Source organism: Bactrocera oleae, chromosome 6, assembly GCF_042242935.1.
Source record: "Bactrocera oleae isolate idBacOlea1 chromosome 6, idBacOlea1, whole genome shotgun sequence".
NCBI lineage: Eukaryota > Metazoa > Arthropoda > Insecta > Diptera > Tephritidae > Bactrocera > Bactrocera oleae.
In genome coordinates this window covers 22,069,861-22,093,588 of record NC_091540.1, presented here as the reverse complement: position 1 = coordinate 22,093,588, position 23,728 = coordinate 22,069,861, and the positions used below count along the sequence as shown (strand labels likewise).

The 23,728-nt window shown below is 34.8% G+C and overlaps 1 protein-coding gene across 1 annotated transcript in view; it reads left to right on the top strand.

Moving 5' to 3' along the window:
* The first annotated feature begins 12,790 nt into the window (after positions 1 to 12,790).
* Ubc4 (ubiquitin conjugating enzyme 4) overlaps positions 12,791 to 23,728 on the top strand; it is a 28,263-nt gene continuing 17,325 nt past the window's right edge. The window contains exons 1-3 of the mRNA XM_014243757.3: positions 12,791 to 13,009; positions 20,745 to 20,897; positions 23,397 to 23,479. Coding sequence (XP_014099232.1) covers positions 12,947 to 13,009; positions 20,745 to 20,897; positions 23,397 to 23,479 — 299 coding nt within the window. The 5' untranslated portion in view covers positions 12,791 to 12,946. The remainder of the gene's footprint in view (positions 13,010 to 20,744; positions 20,898 to 23,396; positions 23,480 to 23,728) is intronic.

The following is a 23,728-nucleotide window of genomic DNA, read 5'->3' as shown; positions in this document are numbered from 1 at the left end:
TTCATGTCCTGTGTTGATATGATATGCTGCTAGTACTGGTCGTGACACTAATTAAGATTTTAATTGTTCAAAAGCGGCTTCTTGTGTTTTTGTCCACTCAAACTTTTCATCTTTGCGTAGTGGTGCCAAAATTATAGCGTATCCGGGGACAAATTTTCTAAAATGACCACTTAAACCTAAAAATCATCGTATATCAGCCACATTAGCTGGTGTAGGCATATTCGATATGGCCTGCGTTTTGATTTTACCAGGTAAATACCGTCTGCCGTCAACTCATGACCCAGAAATGTAATCGTACTTTTCATAAATTCACATTTTCTGATATTTAGGGTTAAGCCCGCATTTCGTAAAGCTGTTAAAACTCTGCTTAACTTTTCTAACATTTTCTCGAACGTTTGGCTACCTATTAAAATGTCATCCATGTAAATTATAAGGTCATCTTCGTGTATTTTGTTCTTTAATTTTTAGCATTAAGCGTTGAAAAACATTAGGCGCGTTTTTTAACCCAAAAGGGATGCGCTTGAATTCATACAAGCCATCCAGAGCTTACATGTGTATTTTCGACTACCAGGTGCAATTGTTCCTCTATATTTGGAATAGGAAAATTTTATTTTTCAGTTACTGAATTCAACCGACGGTAATCTATGCAAAGTCTATCGCTTCCATTTTTTTTTTTAACTAATACAATAGGGCTTGCGAATTCGGATGAGAATTTTGTTATAATATCGTTATTTTCGAGGTCTTTGATCATTTGCGTTACTATTATTCGCTTTGGAGCTGGCACTCGATGAGGCGCTTGCGCAATAACCTTTTTCGATTGTACGATAATTTGCAATTCAATTAAGAGTGACTTACCGATGCTATTCAATCCGTCTGAGAATACACCATTGTAATCTTTTAGTGAGTTTTGAAGTTTTAGTCGCTGATCTTCATACTTCAGTTCCAATATATCAGCTTTTGACTTTCGAACTAAACTGCACTTACTACCGGTATCGAATAATGCTTCAAACATTATGCCATTTACGTTAATTCTCTTAACAAAACATTTTTCATTTTGCTTCCCCTCGTTTGTGTACTTTACCACAATCAGGGCAACTCGAACGCTTCTGCTCTTTTGTGCACTTACTTGATATGTAGCCTAACTAACCACAATTATAGCATATAATTTGCTTGTTTTCATTAATCGTTACTCTCTGAGGCGATACGCACCCACTACGTTAGCTTGATTTTCAAAACTGCGTTTAGGGGTGGTATTTTAATACGATTTGTTAGCCATTCTTCAACTATTTCGCGACTTTCGATTTTAGAGTCGACTTGGAATTTTATGACTCTTAAAGTCGATTAATCATTGCTAAAAGTCGACTCTCAAGTCGACTTTTTTATATATTGTGACGAACACGGATGATAGAACAAAATCGAATCAACGATAAACTGCCAGAAGCAGCTAGTTAGCGAATTCGTAGTTGCCAGAATGTTCTAGAAGCAATGTTTTTTTATAGATTTACTATATAAGGGCTGCCGGATTGTGCAGCAAACACAGTTCTAGTTAGAGTGTTGTCGTGATAAGAGCAATTAAGCTATAAGCAAGCAGTTGTAAGCTCGAATAACGAGCAATAAGTGTTAAGTTGTTGGAATTAGAAATAAAGATAAGTGTGTAGCCATTAAATTGGGACTTTTATTTAACAATCCAGTGATCGAACTCAAGAGTGAGTTACAGGTAGACGATTTATCGAGAAATCCGTTACAATTGGTGTCAGAAGTGGGATTGTCAAATAAATTCCCAAGGAGATAATTATTTGAAAATGGCCAAGTTTAACGATCTGAAGATTCCACAACTGAAAAATGAGCTGGAGCAACGTGGTTTGGCGACAAATGGATTAAAAACTGAATTACAATCACGGTTGAGAGAGGCTATGGAGGCGGAAAACATTAATGTTGAGGAATATGTCTTTCACATGGAATTAGAAGAAGAGACAACAAAAATAGAAGAAAAGGAAGAGACTCAAAGCTCGTCAAAGATTGTGGACATAAATATGGTTTTTGCGGAATATCACAAATATCGACACAAATTAAAGAGCAGAAATTACAAATGTCGACAGTATTTAAAGAACAGGGTACACGTATGTCTCAAATGGAAACGCGATTGTCAACGCATTTGGAAGAGCTGTTCGCAGCGCAACATGCACGTTTTTCAGCACAGTTGTCAGCACCGAAAGAGCTCGACGTGCATATGTCAGCGCAGGTATCCTTACAGTTGGAAGAGGAGGAAGCATGTGAAGCAGGATCTTCACAGTAGGAAGAGCAAGAAGCTTGTATACCAGCAAAAGTGTCTTCGCAGTCGGAAGAACTGAACGGGCGCATGCCAGCGCAGGTGTCCTCACAGTCGGAAGAGGAGGAAGCGTGTGTACCAGTACAAGGGTCCTCACAGTCGAAAGAGCTGGAACTGCGTATGTCAGGGCAGGTGTTCTCAGAGTTGAAAGAGGAGAAAGCGTGTGAACCAGTAAAAGGTTCCTCACAGTTAGAAGAGCAAGAAGCTTGGATACCAGCACAAGTGGCCTTACAGTTGGAAGAGCAGGAAGCGTGTATACCATCACAGGTGGAAGATCAGCATAAAATTGAACCTGAAACGGATGCCTCTGTGCAAGAAGATCCAGAATTGGAAGGTGCATTACATAAGGTGGAGTTGAACCAATTTACAACGATTGGAGAAATAACTACAGGAAGGCCAGTCACAAAATCATACTGGGCAGAGCGGAGCAGTTTAAAGTTAGTGTATGGCTGCTTGCATCGAGTATGGAAAAGCGAAAATAAGCAACCCTTCCGAGTACTTATGGTTGTTCCAAGGGTTGGAATTCCTGATGTTCTTAACGTGCAGTACAAATGTCTAAGAGGAGGGCACTTGAGAGACATGAAATCCTTGGAGCATTTGAAGCAAAGGTTTTATTGGACTGGTTGTCAATCAGCTATAGAAAGGATTGCGAAATATGCTGAGAACATTGTAGCTAAAGGATCAAGGAGTCCAGGAGTCATGGGCAGATGAAACAGCACAATTCGCGTGCGCCAGTTGAGAAAATAGGTGTGTATAAAGATGGTCCATGCTCCACCAATAAATTAGGAAATAGTCATGTTTTGGTAGTCAAGGATCATTTCAATGAATGGCCACAAGTATACACAATTCCTAACCAAGAGACTGAACCAGTGGCGGAGGCATTCATCAACAAGTGGGCAACGAGATTCGGTGTTCCAATGGAGTTACGTTCTGATCAAGAATGGAATCTCGAGTCAGCTTTAAGTCAAGGGATGTACCAGAAACTGAGTATCCGGAAAACGGATGGAATTAACTCCAAGAAGAGAAGGACGGCTAACGATGTCAGCACCAGCCTAGAAGACGAGATGGGGGACATAAAAGCTTTGTGTTTGGTATCGCAAATATGTCTAATCGGGACGATCAGACTTTGGTGGAGGGCAATGTGACGTCACGGATGATAGAACAAAATCGAATCAACGATAAACTGCCAGGAGCAGCTAGTTAGCGAATTCGTAGTTGCCAGAATGTTCTAGAAGCAAAGTTTTGTTACAGATTTACTATATAAGGGCTGCCGCATTGTGCAGCAAACACAGTTCTAGTTAGAGTGTTGTCGTGATAAGAGCAATTAAGCTATAAGCAAGAAGTTGTAAGCTCGAATAACGAGCAATAAGTGTTAAGTTGTTGGAATTAGAAATAAAGATAAGTGTGTAGCCATTAAATTGGGACTTTTATTTAACAATCCAGTGATCGAACTCAAGAGTGAGTTACAGGTAGACGATTTATCGAGAAATCCTTTACAATATTAAACAATTATATTACCGTCAGTTATGTTATACTATGCTTATTTAAAACGGTTACCAAGGATACCAACGATGATGTTTATTTTTGTCCAATCAGAAAGAGGTTAGTTTAACGATAAAGTATAAAAAAATATAAAAGAGGGTGTACATGAAAACGATACAAACTATACTACCATCGAATGTTATAAATGTTGACAGAAACGTCGAAGTCATCGAGTGAGAATCGATTTTAATCGACTTGAAGCATTCAAACTCGATTCTAAAAAGTCGATTATTTTAAGTTAAAGGTCGATTCTTGACCAAAGTCAGAGTCGGCTTTCCTATCCCTAATTTTTCGTCTAACTGGTAAGCGCTCATAACGCTACTGACTCGATCAATAAACTGTTGTACTGTTAGCGACTGTGTATTTGTTGGATCAAACTCCGGAATCATGTCTGATATTTCTTTAATCGACTGAAAACCCCTAACATACTTATTTGTAGGACTTGACGGCGTTACAACTTGTCTAACATTTTTGTTTTGGTATTGAGTATTTACGTTCGGCTGTATTACAATTGGGTCACTTATTTGCTGCCTGTTTTGCTGTAACATGCCATTTCCATCATACCGCGTAAATCATTGATCTGCTCCTGCAACCCAGAATTCATAACAATTGGCGCTTCTATTTCATCATTCCTATATAATTCCATTAAACGTAGTTCCAATTCCGCTCTGGTACCAGACGTATAGATAACCCTTTTTCCCACAGTATAACTTTTAATTGATTAGTTTTTAATTCACTTTTTTTCGGCATCGTTGATTTTTTTTGATATTACTTATACATGTATCGTAGATTTATATCAGTTTCGTTTTTGATGTCCGTTCGCTCGTTCTTATGTTTAAGTTTTGTTTTGACTACGAATCACAACTCGTTGATTTTCGTTTCGTTTCTTTTCGTTTTTGTAATTTCGTTGTTACTTGTTTATTTTAAAATTCATTCGTTATTTAACGTTGCTCGTTCGCTATTATCGTTTAACATTGCTTCCTCTCTTCGTTGTCGCTGTAGATCGTAGATACATATTTACATAAATCTGATAGCTTTCCGTTTCACACCGATGATTCGTTTTAGTTGACGTTGATTGGTTTTGCCTAATAACACGACTAATTGTTTCGCACTCATTGTCAAATTAGCCTTTTAAATGTAACTGTGGAATCGCCGCTTGCTTGCACGAAATCGAATGTCGGAGCGCTACGGCTCCTGCAATTTTATGGTTATACTTTTTCTATTTGAACAACTTTACATGCGTTTATGCGTTGACGTACACCTTAAGCGCTCAGATTCATCCCACTTCTGAAGTGAAAGTTAAAAGTTATGAATTTTGACTTTCTTGATTGAGATATATTTATTTAAACAAAAATAAGTGGTGCTTGTTAAAGAAACGTTTTTATCAGGATGTCGATGTTTTTATGATGATTGCTGAATGCTGACTGCTGGATGGATCATCGATTTGCCACAGGGTGGTCATTCATTTACAATTGTTACTAATAGTGATTAAATTTATTAAAACATATACATCCATACATCTTTTATCATATTAATCTTAAATAATCATATGTATGTATGTATATCTGCACAAGCGCATTTGAATGTACGGATTCAGAAATTCAAATCATAATTTTATCTCTCATCAATACACTACAGCTACTGTGTTGCATATTTGCTGATACTCTGCTGATGTGCAGACAAAAATTTAGCAGAACGTGATACTTTAACAAATTTGTATCGAAATATCAATATCTCAGCCAAATAGTAAATCACACAACAACAACATTTTCATTCCTGACCGAAGGCGTACTTTCAACAAGCAACCTCGCTTCATTCATAAAAACAGACACCCTCTCATCTCCCCGAGCATGCTTTTGCCTACAAGCGTCTTTTCGCGACGATGGCAAAAGCTAAAAATCATAAATTGAACCCACAAAACACAGAAAAAATTGACAAAACTGGCAACAAAGTTTTTGTCGATTTAAAATATTTTACAATTTTAAAATATTTTTCGATTTTAAAATATTTTTCCGTGGCTCACAAAAATCTGCGTCAATATGTATGCATGCTCATATATATACATACATATTTACGATGATTTGTGTGCAAAGCTGTTAGAGCGGCAAGGGAAGCGGTGACAATCAATATTTTTCCGTGGCTCACAAAAATCTGCGTCAATATGTATGCATGCTCATATATATACATACATATTTACGATGATTTGTGTGCAAAGCTGTTAGAGCGGCAAGGGAAGCGGTGACAATCAATATTTTTCCGTGGCTCACAAAAATCTGCGTCAATATGTATGCATGCTCATATATTGTATATATTTACATATTTACGATGATTTGTGAGCAAAGCTGTTAGAGCGGCAAGGGAAGCGGTGACAATCGGCGGCCGTTCGTTATTTTTTTCGGTATAGCTCGGATTTTCTACCAACAACACAATATTGTGACGCTTTGTCGTCGCGTCAGTCCTTCGATACAGTGACTCTTTGACAAGAAAACAAAAAACGTGAGCTTCCGCCATAGGTTGTCCGTGGCAACGGAGATTTCGCAAGAAAAAATTAGTGTAAATATAATATTTACATACATACGTTGCATATAGACATATTAACAATTATAATGGGTACTTTTAAGTTTGTTCACATAATCATACATATATATATGTATAAAAATATTTGCGACCGCTTGCTCTTTTCTTATCGGGGTATGTCAAGCAAGAGGTGTACAAAATCAAATCCAGAAATCTGACTGAACTGAAGCAGTTCATTGAATAGATAATTGAGGCAAACCCGACTTCAATCCTTCAGCCCACAATGATAAATTTTCTAATTTGGTGTCGCATATGCGTGGCTGAGCATGGAGGTTCATAATTTTTAAGAATAATGATTTATATAAAATAAAATAAAATTTTACGGTTTAGTTTTGTAGCATGATTCGTGAGCCACCCTGTATATGCAGAATATCTTAAAATTATATGCAAAGTCGTTTGCGCATTTTAAATATACGAATCGTAATCGTAACGAATCTTAACATTGAAATTAGCATTACTCTTCTCAATTAACATTGAAAATGCTCAATTCTGCTTTTTTTCAGTCTCCTGATGTTAATTGGGGCCAATAATTTTCTGTGGTGAAAGACGCTCATCGTTTTCAGTACCCCTCCCAAAAGTGGTGAAACACACTCATCGTTTTCAGTTCCCCTGGAAAAAGTGAAATATTTTAATAAAGACCGCGCTGTGAACCTTCTCTGTAATCTACATTCTCTGGATAAACATTTGGCGTAATCTCTATCTCTATCATTATTGATGAGAAGTTTATTGTTTAAATCGCAAACCATTGTAATGGTTTCATAATATCAAGGAGCAAAACATTAGGCGATAAATTTTGCAGATACATTTAAATGAGTATGACTATGATATTAATGGAACTAAAAACTAAGATGTTTTTAATTGCTAATAATAAAAACGATATTATACTTGGCCTACAAATGCACCTATTTACAGAGTGGTCGAAGATTTTGTAAGCTATATTTTTATTACAGATAGAACTATAAACACTTACATATATCTATAAAATTTGTTCAGAATACGGTAAGCACAAGTTTTACTAAAAAGAGGAATGGTTATTTGAAAGTGGAATCTGAAGAGTAAATGACGTGTAATAACGCCTAAAATGTTACTTAGTACTGCCTCACCTAAAAGTAGAAACCTTTTGGTCTACCCATTATCAACACTACCCCAATGTACTTTTGTAGAAGGCTCTATCCTGATGGTGTTCCTCTACCGTCCAAGCAACCTTTAAAAGAGCTGAAGGATCTAGGACAGTTTAAGGGAACTGCATTCCCAGTTTCCTGAAGCGGGTCAACTCTTCTGTCACGTTTTTCCTTCTATACCTAAGTATATGAGCAGATGATGCTTACCAAGTTTACCACTGAAAGTCTATATTACTTCCTTACATAATCCTACGCAGTGAGACCTCGCGTCCGCCATGTGTATAGCACTTATTGTCACTTGGTTATCTTCACGAATGTTAATGGACTTGTTATTTGAGCTCACTTGACGCTCACTTGACGCCTACTGTTAATCTAACAAATTTTGTACTCAAAGTCTGAATTCTGGTAGCGTAGAGTAAGCTACTTTCTGTAACAAGATCGAATATGATGCTATGACCGCAGTAACGCTTAGCCTAGTTCCAATAATCCGAAACGTTGAGCATGCTGGTGTATTAGCAGGCTATCGGCGATGACCTCCAGATCCTTTGTTGCGGTGGATTTCAGAGCGCTCGTTACTTCAAGAAACAGGCCTGCTGCACCTGTTTTAGTACTTTCTATGATACCAAATATCCATATCCATTAATATTAAAAAAGCGATATATGAAAGTACGTTATTGAAAGCATCTTCCACGTCGATGAAGGCCACTAGGAGGTTTGTCCAAAGATATTTCGATTGATAACGTCCTACATGATGCTCGACTACATCATGTATGACGTTATCAACCAACGAGTTCTAGATAGATAAATATATCTAAATTCAGATTTGCACCGCAGTCTATTGCGGTGATGTGATCCTTATTCGGTTACATGGTTTTAAGGGCTTTAATCCTGCGTCTGCAGACTTCTGTGCAGTCTAGCACCAGGTGCTTGGAAGTTTCCGGCTACATGTCGCAGAGCCGGCAGTTTTCACAAAAGGCTAGACCCATATTAAAAAGGTGTTTCTTAAGCTTGTAGTGCCCGGTGTAAAATGAGATAAGTATCCGGAATTTGTCTTTCATGAGGTTGGTTACATTTTCAAACCCAGTGAGATTGTAACCACCCATTAGCAACTTTGCCGTCCGCTTGCCTTGGAGTTGTTGCAAATACTTCTTCCCGTCGACACTTTCCTCGTTCCGGAGCAACTTCTTTATGGTATGAGTATTTATCGTTTTCGAGCCGTCGGTGTACCACTTGATTGTGCTATCCCTAAGCAGTAGGTCGAGCGTGGAGTCATTCCATTCAGTCTTGCTGCCAAGGGTAACTTTAAACTTCCTTGTGAAGTTTACCATTTTGGTAATGCTGTCCCTTGGGAGAAGAGCCAGTGATATTTCATCACTTAGGACCCTCATTTGGTGGGGCGAGATTACCTTCCCTTTGCCAAACTCTTCTGTTATTATTTGAAGCATTGTGTGCTTGACTGATTTCTAGGTAAGGCGCTGTGAGTACCAGCATGGCACGTACGCATTGACGATCATGGTGTAGATCGACCTAATGGTTAGCAATTCAAGCAGATCATCTACGACTAATCTCCATAATAAGGGGGATAGAAATCCACCAAGTACGTGCCGGGACAAATTCTAATATCCCTTAGGGTGGTTTCAGCTATCCTAGTGCGCAGTACGGCTTCTATCCATACTGTGAATGCAGGGGTTCATGCTATTTGAGAGCCAAAAAGTTGTCGACAGTGATCATCACATGCAGTGGTGCTATAACTTGCTTTCTCACACTCAACTTACAAGAGTTGGTCACGTCAGAGTTGCACCATTCCTTTTTATGTTTTGTTGCGACATGACTGTGACTGACAAGCAGGTGAGAATGAATCATTTGGTATATACTCATCACTTTTTCATCCCGCTTCGTTGCTGCTACTTTAGAATATCTGTTCCATCCTTGATTCTATACTCCCTCCAGCACTGCTATTGTATATGACAGCGTAGTTGAAGGGACGAGCTGCCTCCAAGCGTATATCTAGTTCTACTCGTGCTAGGGTGGCACGCTTTGTGTTCTTGTTCGTAACAGCTCGCTGCTACCCTTTTTAGCATTCCTTTTCACTATCAAATTCTTTGAACGGTAGCAAGAGCGCTCGGTTTCAAATGAATATATTATATAATATACCATTCGTTCACAAATTTGAATTCTGTTATCTACTTTTTGTATGTAATATGGCATAGAATAATAGAAATATTTTGAAAAATTGTAAATGGGGAAAAAATTAAGATACTCAAAAATATTCAATTTAAATTTTTAATAACATATAATTTCATATAAATACTTTGCGGTTAGGATTTAGTTCCAATATCATTTCAAAACAAGAATTAATTAATTCAAGGATGTTCTATAATAAATGGAAAAAAAGACTAGAAAATTCCTGTTATAAATTTGACCTTGAAAATATTAGTAGCGGGTATTCCATACATTCTGGGGGGTTAGGTAATTCCCGACTTAATATTTCTTTGAAACTATTAAGCGGGTAGGTATTATGCATATTGTTCTACCACATTCATGGTAATTCATTGCAAGCAAAATGTGAGAAGATCATCCCAACATACTAATGAAATATGCAACATACTCTAAGTGTCGCGTAGCCGAACCGCACAACCATTTGCAAAAAGTTTATGAAAAGGAATGACAGAAAAACTCGATGAGTCAATGGACTCTTTTTGCTCGTGTGAATGTACAGAGCGACACAAACAGAGAATTTGCCGAAAATGAGGGTCAAAAGAGCCCCACAGTACTACCGAACAGATGATAAGCAAAGAAATGAACTGCCAGATAAAATCCCGTTAAAAATAACTGACAAAATAAGTTCATTTTTTTTCATAAGAAAGTTTTATGCTGAAGCAGCAGCAGTGAAAGTAATATTGTTTTTAATAATATATAACATACTTGTATAAGTGTGTTTATATAAAATATTATTAATTATATTATGTTTTCCTAACAAATTATAGGAAAATGCCAAAATGTAAACATCGGTGTGTGGCTGGGTGCGTAAGAGCGCGACGTTTTTTCAATTTCCCTAATAAGAATGGATCCAGGTTCGTAAATTATTTTAACTAGTAGAAAAATATAATTATTTCGTTAAAATTAGAAGTGATTTTTCATGAAGTGTTCCATATTTTAATAATAATTATATGCAATTTATTGCCTAATAATAAATATAGCATACTTGCTATTTGTAATATAATTTAGAAAATAGAATATTAATATTTAATAAATTTTATTAGGGTAGTAGATGTAAATAGTACTTTAATTATAAAATATAAGTGTAAATATAAAGCTATTTTCAAAGCTCTTATTTTATTTTCGGTCCTTGTAGTTCTAACTAAATAATTATATTATATTATTATATAATTACTGAAAACTGGGTGTAGGGTATTTTCTATATATGTAAATATGCAAAAATTAGGCATTGTTTATTACAAATATTTGTTGTCAACAGCTTATATTATATGAATTGTGATATTTTGTTTATAAAATTTTAAGTTTTTTCTTATATGATGTATTTTTTATATTTTTATATTGTATTGAACCGAGCACCCAAAACTAACTTCGGTAACGCGCCTTTTGTATATCTCAGGGGTGGTGTGGAAATTACATTTCCCCCAAAAATTTAATAAAATATCCCTAAATGTGGCAACATTGACAAATGTTATAAAAACTCATGTCGTCCTTGTTCAATTGTCTGCTTGTGTTGTTGAAGTTCTGTAAAGATAGGTCTGTTTATTTTTTAGCCGAGGTATTGGTGATGTGTGCTGTTGAAATTTCATCAATTTGCGCTCTTAGTCAAATTCAACAGTTCCAATCAGGGATAATGGGATGCCCAACTCTTTCCAGTGTGAAAGCGCCTCAAAATGAGCGTTTTTCATAACATTTTCCATTGTAGCCAGATCGGACACAATAATAATTTTTGGGAATTTAAATTAAAATACCTAACATTTATTAAGATTATATATTATTATACATGTATCCGTTAAACATATGCAGCAACTATTTAAACCCTTTTTTGTTATTCTGTAATATATTAAAACAATTGATATTTTAACTTTTAATACTTACTCAAAAAAACATATGTATTAACTCTCAATTAATAAATGTTTTTTATAATTTTCAATCTAAAATTAATGAAACTAAGCATGGCATTATGATGCGAAACTCTTTGATTTGAGAGAGAGAGCTGGCAAAACCCACATATATTTATAACATTTGTCAATCATACCACTGTCGAAAGAAAATGGATTGGGCATTTTAAAAAGAGCTTTTGGGTATTTTGCATTTCGATATTATTTTTAGGTGCTCGCTTCCCGAGTAGGCCTATACCACGCATATACATCCCAAAGTACTTGTATTCATATTATAAAATTTTTAAAACATCATATAACATAAAAAAATAATATATAATATATATAAAAAAAAAACTATAACGAAGAAACAATACAAGTCATAATAAAATATCATAGTTTTATGATTAACGTTTTAAATTAAATTAGCAAAAAAACTTTAGTTGCACGTTATTCAAAAGTTTTTGTGTCGTTCCTTGAAATTTCGTTTCGTACTGTTTTAGCGGGTTTATTTCTGGGATCCCCCCCTTTTTGATATCAGTTCTTTAAAATTCCCTAATCTTAATAAACAGGGAAAGAGAATGACAGAAAAATTAAGGAAAATAAGAGAGTCTCGATAGACGTATTTAAATGCTATTCCGACCATATTTTGTATAAAATTTTCGAACTGTGGCCTCCAAACTTTCATTATATTTGAAATATTGTACAAAATGAAGAATTGTTCTTATATCACGTAACGCTCCACTTTTATTAAGCCTGAACTGCCAGGTGTCGATTTGTTTGTTTTCGGGTTGTCAGCACTTTACTACATAAATGGCGGCAAATTTAAATCTTGCGATAATATTGGAACACCCTTTATATTCCCAAAAGCTGAAGGAATGATTATGAAAAGGATAAGCGGTAACGCACGAGTGTTGGTTAATTCCTTTAATTTTGTCAATTCGATCTTAAGAATCTTTAAAAATTTAGCGCTCTCTTGAAACCTACGCGTGATTCTAACAAAAGTTGGCTTGCAGCATAATGTAATAGATTTCGTCTCAGAGTTCCTTGGTTCTGGCAACTTTAAATTTCAAAACGATAAGAAGTCTATCCTATATTATTATATCGATTAAAAACGATTTTGTCTGTTTGACATTTCGCTTCATACACTTAGTTAAAAATTCAATAAAGGTCAAAATTAACAAATTGTAAACTGAGTAATTATTAAACTATTCCAAATACGAATATCTTTAGCACAAGAAAAATAATTGACCGGAATATACTAAGTTTTATACCACAAAATGGCAAACATGGCTGTTTCTCGTATAAAGCGGGAATTCAAAGAAGTTATGAGAAGTGAAGAAGTAAGTATAACATGATGTTAAATGTTGAGGAAAAATTTTAGGATATTTCCATGTAATATTTCACATCTTGGATTGGAGTTAGTATAAGATACACAGTAGCAACAACATTATGGTGGGTGCAGCCATAGTAAATTGGGAAACAGCTATTTTATTAAATAATAAGTTCTGTGAATATATATCAGAATAATGTTCTTGGGTAAATTTTATTATAGCATTCCCCGAAATCGGGGTTAAATGGGTATGTGCTGAAAGAGGAGGTTCTCCCGACTAAGAAAATACATTTAGTTGCCGCTGACTTATAGTTTTTGAAATATTTGGATTTAAAGTTAAAAAAAATTCAACTATTTAAAGTGCGTGTTTCTTTAATTGATAACGAAATTTACACTTATATTTTTAGCTTTTATTTCCACTTACACTTTACTAATTCATTTCTATACATTTATTTTAGGGTAAATTTTAGAATACCATCCGCCGAATTCGGGGTGAAAATGGGTATGTACGGATAGAGGAGATTCTCCAGATTAAGACATTATTTATATATACAGTTGCCGCTGCCTTAGCGTTTTGAGATATTTGCATTTAAACTTTGTCAAATTTAGTTAGTAATAAGTCAACGGCACATATATTTATATAATTTTTTAATCTGGAGAGCGCGCTCTGTCCGCACCTACCCATTCTAACCCCGAATTCGGGGGATGCTATTCTAAACCCGAGCGAATATTACTTTTTTTATTGATTTGTAATAAAAAGGTATAAAATAAGTAGTTAAAGTAGTTTTAATTTGATCATACATTCCTTGTTCGCGTATACATCCAAAACAATGAATTTAGTTCTTTTGGTTGACTTTATACAGACTACATACTACTTATGTATCGTGGTGAGTACAAAATATCTAGAAATATGTGTTCCAGTATTCTTCAATTAGAATCCATAAATCCTCCCTTATCATTAAAATTACGAATTCAATAAATTAAATACATTTTTTTTAAAATGTTATACCTGTGGTCTTACTTCCATTGGTAAACAAGAGTATGTGGTTGTTGTTGTAACGGCAGAATTTTGTCGAGTTGACAGTCCTTGGCTGGAAAAAATCCGGGTCCGTTCCGGTTTCGTAGACCCGACTGTTATGGGAACGGTATGTGGTTGTAAGAAACCACGGTGATTAATTTATAGATAGCATTTTATTAAAGAACTTCGGAAAATTAGTTGATTTGGGTTGTTAAAATCTAGTCTTTAATCCTTACTTACAATTAACGAGCGAAATGACAACAGTTCAAAAGATATCGTAGTAAAAAATTTTAAATTGTATTACCATATCTTGTGGTTGGTATTGTTTTATTCTGTTTCATTTCAAGATTAAATAATTCTCAAATATTGAGCAAGTAGAACAAATTCCTTTTTTTTAACCTTTATGATATCACCAGATAAAGTAAGTCAGGCTTTATATCACACATATAAAATAAATAGACGCAATTACAAATTTTCTGTTATCATCAAGTTGACTAATAGCCAACATATACATATATAATAAACCTATACGTACATTCCTCAAAATTTTCATTTCAGGTAAACCCTTAAAAAACGGCACTGAAAACAAAGATAATATTCCTGAAAAAAATTACAAAAACATTTCCATTTCATACCATGAATATGTATTTATCATTCGATTGGTTATATTAGGTGTTACAGTTTAATTTGAAGGCTATAATTAATAATGACGGTTGAAATAAGTTTAATTTCGAAATTCATAGGCAAATTTTTCGATTTTGGAGGCTCGAAAAATTGAGTAATTCCTTTTTTTTTGCTTATCTCTCGAAAATAATTAGCCAGCATCATGTTTAATTATCTTCTATGATACATAGATGTTTATTTTTTTTTTTGCATTCCTCTTTATTTTCTTTATCATAGATTAATATTGTATTTATTTTACATTTCTAAACTACTATTCCCATATAATAAAAGTTCATAAAATTTGCCTCAAAATCAATCTTTTGTACTTATTTTCAACCTATATTCAATAATCTTAAATTGTGGGTCTAAATTTTTTGCTCCGCCTTGGTTTCTGCTCCTCTACATTTCTTATTTTCAATTCAGTATGTCTGTTTCGTAACTATTTTGCAGCTCTGATGCTTGCAATGTCTTTTTACGGTTCGAGTACTTTGGACTATGGTAATAGATTTGTTTGACTTAAAATACTTGTTTATCTTGGATTACTTTAAGTTAGGAAGTAAGTTACTTTAAGTTAAGGAGTAGGGTTAATTTGTGCAAAAACAGGCATGTTTTTGTGACGACACAGAAAAAATCTATTTAAACCATTACTTAAAGAATGTGGTGTAAAATTTTAACGAAGTATTAAACCAACAAAAAAAAAACGTGAACTTCGGTTGCAACAATACCCTTCACAAATACAAAGTTTCCTAACAAGAACGTGTACTCTGTAACTTGAATATACCTCATAAAAAAAATTTGTTTACCATACAAGCACTTGATTTCGATCGTACTGTTTGTATGACAGCTATATGCTATATTAATTCGATCTATACCGTGCCAAATTTCGTGAAGACCCCTCGTCAAATGAAAGAGTTTTCCATACAAACACTTGATTCCGATCGTTCAGTTTGTATGGCAGCTATATGCTGTAGAGGTCCCTTATCGGTCGTTCCATCAACTCAGCTCATCATTCTGATCACTTATATATACATTTTTTAGGGTCTATGTCGTTTCCTTCTGGGTGTTACAAACTTCGTGGCAAACTTAATAAAGCCTGTTTTGGGTATAAAAATACGGCAATAGGAGCAATTATTCGACTGGCCAACAAATAGCCTTCACTGTCCCTAGGGGCTCAACTACAGCGTGGGTCCTAAAATTTGTCGCACCTATTTTCGCAAAAAATTTCAAATGTATATCAAATTTAGGATGAAACCTTGTTTTATTTATTAGTTAAACTATACAGTTTTCAGTAATTTTAATTAAAATCGTTATCCTTTCATTGCTTTTGAAAGCTTCCCACAGTTTTGCACAATTTTTTCTGGAATTTCGTCCCAAATTCTGTGCAAACGACGCTTAAACTTTAAGGGGTTACATGGGTCTTGTAACTTAAAATTAGGTCGTTTTTATGGATGTTGTTTTGAAGCTACAAAATCAGTATAATATTTTTTTCTTGTTGCACGTATGTACATATGTGTATATAATTTTAACATTATGTATATAAATTTGCATTAAGAAATATTGTAAATTCAGCCGTTGACAGCGGCTTATCTAACGTCACTGTTAGAAAAGTTTCCTCACGGTAGTCACTGTAACTTAGGCAATTTTTATCTGAAATCAAAAAACGTTTTAGTAGGTAATATAGCTACTGCTATAACGAAGGATTTTAAGATAACTCCAAAATTTTGTTTTGCGTTCTTCGCAAACCATATGCTCTACCCTTTCAACCGAATTGTAATTGATGGAAACAAATGTTTCGTTCAAGCAGTAATCTAACGTTTTTAAAAGATATATGCAAAATTTCAAGTCGATCGGTTCATAAGTCATCGAGAAATTTTGACTACCGACTTCAACAAACACGTTTGGATAAAACCGGTTACACATCCGGACATGAAGGGTGGAATACATCCGCTAAAATGAAACAGTGCACATGGTCTTTGCACCACTGCTGAACAATTCTTGCTTTATAAGCCGGAGTAGAATCTTGTTGAAAGCAGTATGGATTGTTGCCAAACAGACTGGATACATGAGCAGAGAATTGTCCAACAAGCACTTCCTCCAAACAATATGTTGCGTTAATTTTTACGCCTTTGTCAATGATGGCTGAATGTTTTGGCTCCCCAAACTATAATAGGGGTTGTGGTTTGATACCTTTCAATAGCTTTTTATCAGCTGGAACATCAGACATACTCGTTGATAAAAGCGGTAAGTTTGTAAGTTGTGGCTTACTTGTAACACGAAAAGCTTTTTTTTTTGATATTTTAACACTACCACTTTTCTTAAATTGAGCCACAGTACGTTGATTAACATCAAAGGAGGATCTTAACAATTTTACTTGTTTTTCCTTGAAAATATAACTTTTTCACCAGCTCTCTTTTTTATTCCATTGCTCACAAATAATGAATACCAATGTGCGTTCGAAAGTAAACAGTAAAATGTAACAAAGTAAACTCTAGTGGCGCCATCTATATGTCGACTAGTGCGTTAAAATCTGCTATCTCATATCGACTTCCAGTAAAAATTTCATGACATTTCATCTATTGGAAGTGAACTTATTACGTTTTTAGTGTCAGAATGTTTTTGTCATCGGTGCGAAAATGAGCTTCGAACAAAGAGCCAACATTAAATTTTGTTTCAAAAATTGGTAAAACTAAACCGAACCGAACCGAAACCGAAACGTTTCAATTGATGAAACAAGTTTATGGCGATGATTGCCTATCCCGTAGCAGAGTGCACTAGTGGTTTCCACGTTTTCAAAGTGGTCGTGAGGACATAAATGACGATGAACATGTGGGCCATTCAAAATCCGTGATCACCGAAAATTCCATCGAAACTGTGCGTGAATTCCTAAAAAATCAGCCGAAATCATCATGGAAATTCATAGAAATAGAATTGAACATCTCCAAAATTTCTCAGAATTCAACATTCAAAGGACATCATTAAAGAGGCAAAAAAAGACCCGAATTTCCTTTACAAGATTGTGACTGTTGACGAAACGTGGTGTTTTCAATATGATCCCGAAACGAAACGCCAGAGTGTTGAATGGAAGGCGCCGGATGAGCCGAAACCCAAAAAATCGCGTCTGGAGAAGTCAAAAGTGAAGATAATTTTGATTTGTTTTTATGATTCCAAGGATATTGTCCACAAAGAATTTGTTCCACCCGGCCAAAACGTTAATGCGGTATTCTACCTTGGAGTTTTGAAGCGTTTGGTGCGCCGTATTCGACGTGTTCGGCCCGAATATCACGAAGATGGAAGTTGGCGTTTGTTGCACGATAATGCGCCTTCTCATCGATCGGCGCTTGTGGCCGATTATTTGACCAAAAATCACATTTTAATAATCAACCACTCCCCGTATTCACCAGATATGGCACCGTGCGACTTCTACCTTTTCAGAAAAATGCATTTGCCGATGAAAGGAAAACGTTATGCAGACGTGGAGGCGGCCATACCGGGCAACGAGTTAAAACACTCGTTCGACATGCTTTTGGACAGTGCAAAAAGCTGTAGGAGACTATTCTGAATAAAATTAATTGATTTTGCCGATAAAACCATTTGTTTTGTCTTCCTGTTTACTTTGGAACGCACTGTATACTTAAAATTAAAATTATGTTGCGTATATTCAAAATATATGTGACAATAGAGATGTATAACGAAAAAACTTAGTTGGCTCAGCCTAACGAAGTTTCAAACAAGTGCGACAGTTATAAAGGCCCCCGTTGTAGACAGGCTGGTCCAATCTCCGTGCAATAATCACAAGGCAACTTCTGGTCCCTCTCACCGTTTGTTCTGTGTGTCAGACCGTAATATGGCAGAATATCACATCAGTCAGATACAATTACTGATCTGACTGAACGACAACCGCCACTGTGGATACCACAGCATCTACAACCACCTAGAGTTTTAGCGAATGGCGCTCATTTACGCGGTTGATGTCTGTGATCACCACATAAGGAATCTCGATTCGGAGAATCGACAAATAGCAAATAATCATAAACGGCCAAAAAACTAAGCTCTGGGCAACTTTCAAATATCAGTGCAATCCGTTGATAGTTGATATTCAAATCGATGGTCATACCTCCTCGGACTCATAGTAGAGCGTGAGTTATTTTAGCAATTCGTACTGCACCTTTCAGTGAAAAAGGCAAAAACGCATGTTTTCCGCCGGTTACGCAAAAAGCCAAAAGACTGCGCAGCGTTCAAGATGTCATCTAGAAGACAAAAGACTCCAAATTCAACGACCCGGACGGCATGAGCACGTTGATGCTAAACAGTTAGGCCTCGCAACGCTACCAAAAAAGATTGAACAATCTAGGCTTTCTCCAAGACTAAAGAAATTGACCATGATTTAAATGTTTCAAGATAAAAACAAAAATTAGGAAGCATTGAACGGCGGATTGCCAGGGGGTATCCTCTCCCCCCTACTGTTTAAGTTCGATATTTCGAAACTCCACCAATCATTAAAGGGAATTTCTATTGCTTCATACGCCGATGATAGCACGAACTGGAATTGGAGATTCGCATTATATTTAGTTAAGTCCTCAGCTACTTTATTCATAAACTGTATGAAGGAATGCATACTAAACATTTATGTCCATGATGTCGAGTTTCCGACAGTTAATACCAAAATTTCGATAGTCTGCACTTCGCATATGTCTGCGGATATTAAAAAAGTACAGAGCTCGCTAATGCCTACTAGCCATTTACTGCTTTATTCGATAATTTGAAAATGAAAGTTGTAAGTCGCGGAAAGCAATTATTTTCAATGTTTTATTCCTAAAAAAGCCGCAGAAATAAGAAACTGAATAAACAACATTCACTCAGCCATTAACCAGATTAAAGAAGTCTCGATACCTCATTTGTTCCTTTACTGAATTCATCAGTAGACCGCTATTGTTCCTACTATGGACTTAATTAGATTTAAATGCATCTGAGCATGCCATAAATCAAATGGTTTTAGGAAAAATAATCATTCGACGGAGAAAATCGCTTAGTTACCGTGATAAACCAAACCTTCTATCTTGCTATTTCTGTAAATATGAAAATTAGCTAACGCATCATCACTTTTGTATAACATTTTTAGTATTTATTTAAAAATTAATATAATTCAGAAGTAAAAATAATGTATGCTATTTGATCCTCATTTCCATTGATTGCTGTAATATTACATAAGTATATATTTTTGAATGCAGTATGTATACATATATATGTATACATATATATATGTTTTTTTTTTAATTCACAAAATCTATTCGTGGGATTTTTGATGCTGCTCTAAAATGATTCTCACTTAATTTCGCTGATTCAAATAACTTTGTCACATATTTTCATTCACAACTTTTTATGAACATGAAGTATGAAGAAGTTTTTTATTTTACGTACTTGGTCCATTCTTTCAAAATATGTACATACCACAAAGAAAAATTTAATTACTGTAAAAGCTTTCCAATTCGTGATTTGGAATATTTTGTAAATATTATACTTTACCTATATATGAAGGTGTATTATTTACTCTTTAAAAAACGCATTTAACAATTGTATCCAAATTTTACATATTAATTTCATAAATTTATGGGCTCTTGTAAATATAGTATGAGTTAAATAAGTAATCAACCTCGCAAAAAACATTGGTAATTTGGCTACATTGCAACTTACTTGTAAGTGATCGTGTGGAAAAACACTAAGAATTAATTTATTTAATATGAAACAAACAAATACTCACCATTTTTTATGAGGTCATCTTATGCTTTAGCTTTAAACATAAAAAATTGTTATAAAACCTTCATGGTTATGATACGTAAGGAAATCACATAGGAGGCGTTGTCATGTGCAAACATTACTTTAATTTAATTCTGAAATTTTTTAGTACTTATTTTAGACTTTTAAAATAACAACAAACATAAAGTCTCAGATGTTTTGAGCATACTGCATATGTATTTAATAAGAAAAATAACGTCTACATATATGTAGCTTTAGCTTGCGTCACTATTATTTTATTTAACAACGTTTTATTTACAACTCATTTCAGATTGTGCAGTGTTCTATAAAAATTGAACTAATCAATGACAGCTGGACAGAATTGCGAGGAGAAATTGCTGGTCCCCCAGACACGCCATATGAGGGTGGAAAATTTGTTTTAGAGATTAAAGTCCCGGAAACATATCCATTTAATCCACCCAAAGTAATTATAAAGTTTAAATTCAACAAAGTTGATTTTTGCTTATTAAACTAATAGAAACGACCAATCTTATAGGAGAGTTAATAATTTCAATTGATTCAAATATCGTGATGATAATAGATATGTATGCATATATGTATGTATTTCCGTCAATATTTTTCCTAATATTGAAAGAATCATTCTGCTCTTTGCAGCCTATCGTAAGTTTTTCCTGTTAAAAAACGATGTTTGTAACAACCAAAAGGAATTGTTGGAGACCCTATAAAGTGTGTATATAAATGATCAGCGTGAAGAACTGAGTCGATTTAGCCATGTCCGTCTGTCTGTCTGTATATGAGCGAACTGGTCCCTGAGGTTTGAGAAATCGATCTAAAATTTTGCGCAGTCCTTTTCTCCCCAAGAAGCTGCTCGGGACCGCCGATATTGGACCACTATAGCATATAGTTGCCATACAAACTGACCTATCAAACTTTTTAATTTGACAAGGAATCTTCACGAAATTCGGCATAGATTATTATAGATAATCGATAATAAAAACTGGGGCAGTATAAATGGAACTAATACTTCAGATCCTCCAAATAATTCCTCTTATTTTAAAGATATTTTATTTTTTGAAATATGGCAATGAACAAAACTCTCCAAGTAGTCTAGTTCACTTTTATAAAATGCGTTTTTTTCATACTCGAACACTATTGTTCTTTTATCTCTATTATACTCAGGCAACATGTTGTGACAGAGTATAATAGTTTTATTCACCGAACGGTTGTTTTTAACACCTAATACTAATCGAGAAATGTATAGAGTTATAGATATATATATATATATATAAACGATCGAATTGACGAGACGAGTTGAATTCCGGGTGACTTTCTATCCCTCCGTCTGTCCGTGCAAGCTACAACTTAAGCAAAAATTTAGATATCTTATTTAACTTAGTACGGGTGTGCCTTCTCACCGTACGGAGGTTGGTATTGCAGATTGACGGTCATGCCATGAAAATGCCACACATTAAGATTGAAAACTCTAATTTGGTACAGGGCCTCGAAGTATGAAGGGACATCTGTAGTTTCTTGGAAAATGGGCGAGGCCCCATCACCCAATAAGTTTACTAAACATATCTCACAAACCACTATACCTATATCAACCAAACTTGCTGAGCAAAATTATTTCTAACACACCCTGAGACGGTTTTTTGAAATGGATGAAATCATGTGATAACCCCGCGCACCCTCCATTTAAAAGTCTAATAGCCATTTGAAAACTACTAATAGTGCGATAATTGATTTTTTGCAAATATCATTTGGATTTTTTTGTTAATAGTATATCATGGTGCCCAAAATAGACAAAATCTGGTAATACTTACCTTACCGAGTTTTCATACCCCTAATATAAGAATTTAAAACTCCCGTTACCTTTGTCCAATATATGAAGTACAATACAAAGCCAAGTTTAAAATTCTTCAGTATTATCAAAACAAGTGAACTTCTTACAGTTTAATGCTGAAAATGTGTGTAATCGGGCCATTAGCTACCACACTTCTATATACTATATACTAGATATTCAATTTACATGAAAATATGTAAAAAAAACTTTATGCTGAATGTTAGTCAGTATTTAAGTTATCTTCGTAAAAGAAAAATTACTTGAGTAATAGCAAAAGTTTATGTAATCGGTGCAGACCTTCTCCTAGCCGCCATATACCCGATATAGTGATTTCCGACTTTCTAGCTGTGTGATATTTTAGAGAAAATATGGGGTTTACCGCTGAATGTCTCTTCCCCATATGTTATGCCCTATGCATGTAATAAATTTAGCCTCTTTGGTTCTGTTGGTACCACATAGTATGTTTATCTCTTTTAAGTCAGACACGAAGCATAATATGGTGGTACTTGTAATGAATATATGTGAGTCTATGACCTAAAATATATGGCCTTGTTGCGGAATATGGTTTTAATCCATCCACGTTTTCAACGAATAATGGATGTTGCATTCTTATGCAACATTTTTTTAATATAAAATTTTATCAACACGCAAAATATGCCCCGGCTTCAATCAAATACAAATTTTCAATATACGAGAGTGTAATATGTTCGGTTGCACCCGAACTTAGCTCTTTCTTACTTGTTTCTTTTCCGAAATGGCCGTCCTACACTAAAGATAAAAAGCTGAGATGTGGTACTTAACAACCCGTTTGAAAAGCATAAAGTGCTTGTAAGTTTTAACATTTATTGCTGTTTTGGTATACTTATAGAAGGAAAATTTGGTAGATACTGTTTTTGTCGGATTTTTGACTGTTATTTACTGTGCAATGATAATTAAAAGATAAAATTATATTTTTTTCAATTAGTACTTAAACCGCATGTTCGTAACATAGTTAGGCTGTGTGAGTGTTGATTACATATTTTATAAGTACAATTATATAAAGTACATTATTTTTATTAAATTATTTCCTTTTCATCTTCCCATTGTACATCTTTTTGACTGTTTCCTATCAATTTTTAGGTCCGTTTTATAACAAAAATCTGGCATCCAAATATATCCTCGGTTACTGGTGCAATTTGCTTGGATATTTTGAAAGACAATTGGTTAGTATGCAATAGTTTATACAAAAAAAAAAACCTAATATGTGCTATAACGTATAACGAAAGTCACATGTTACAATAATGACAGTCAGTAATTTAATATCTAGTTATAACTTAGATTATTAACAAATAATGCAGGCGGATTTAAATATAGTCCTCGGTAATAAATTCATTTCAGTAGACGTTTTACCTAATAGTTTTAACGTTAATCAATATTGTTGATGGCATGGCTTTTTTAATTAAGCTGCATGG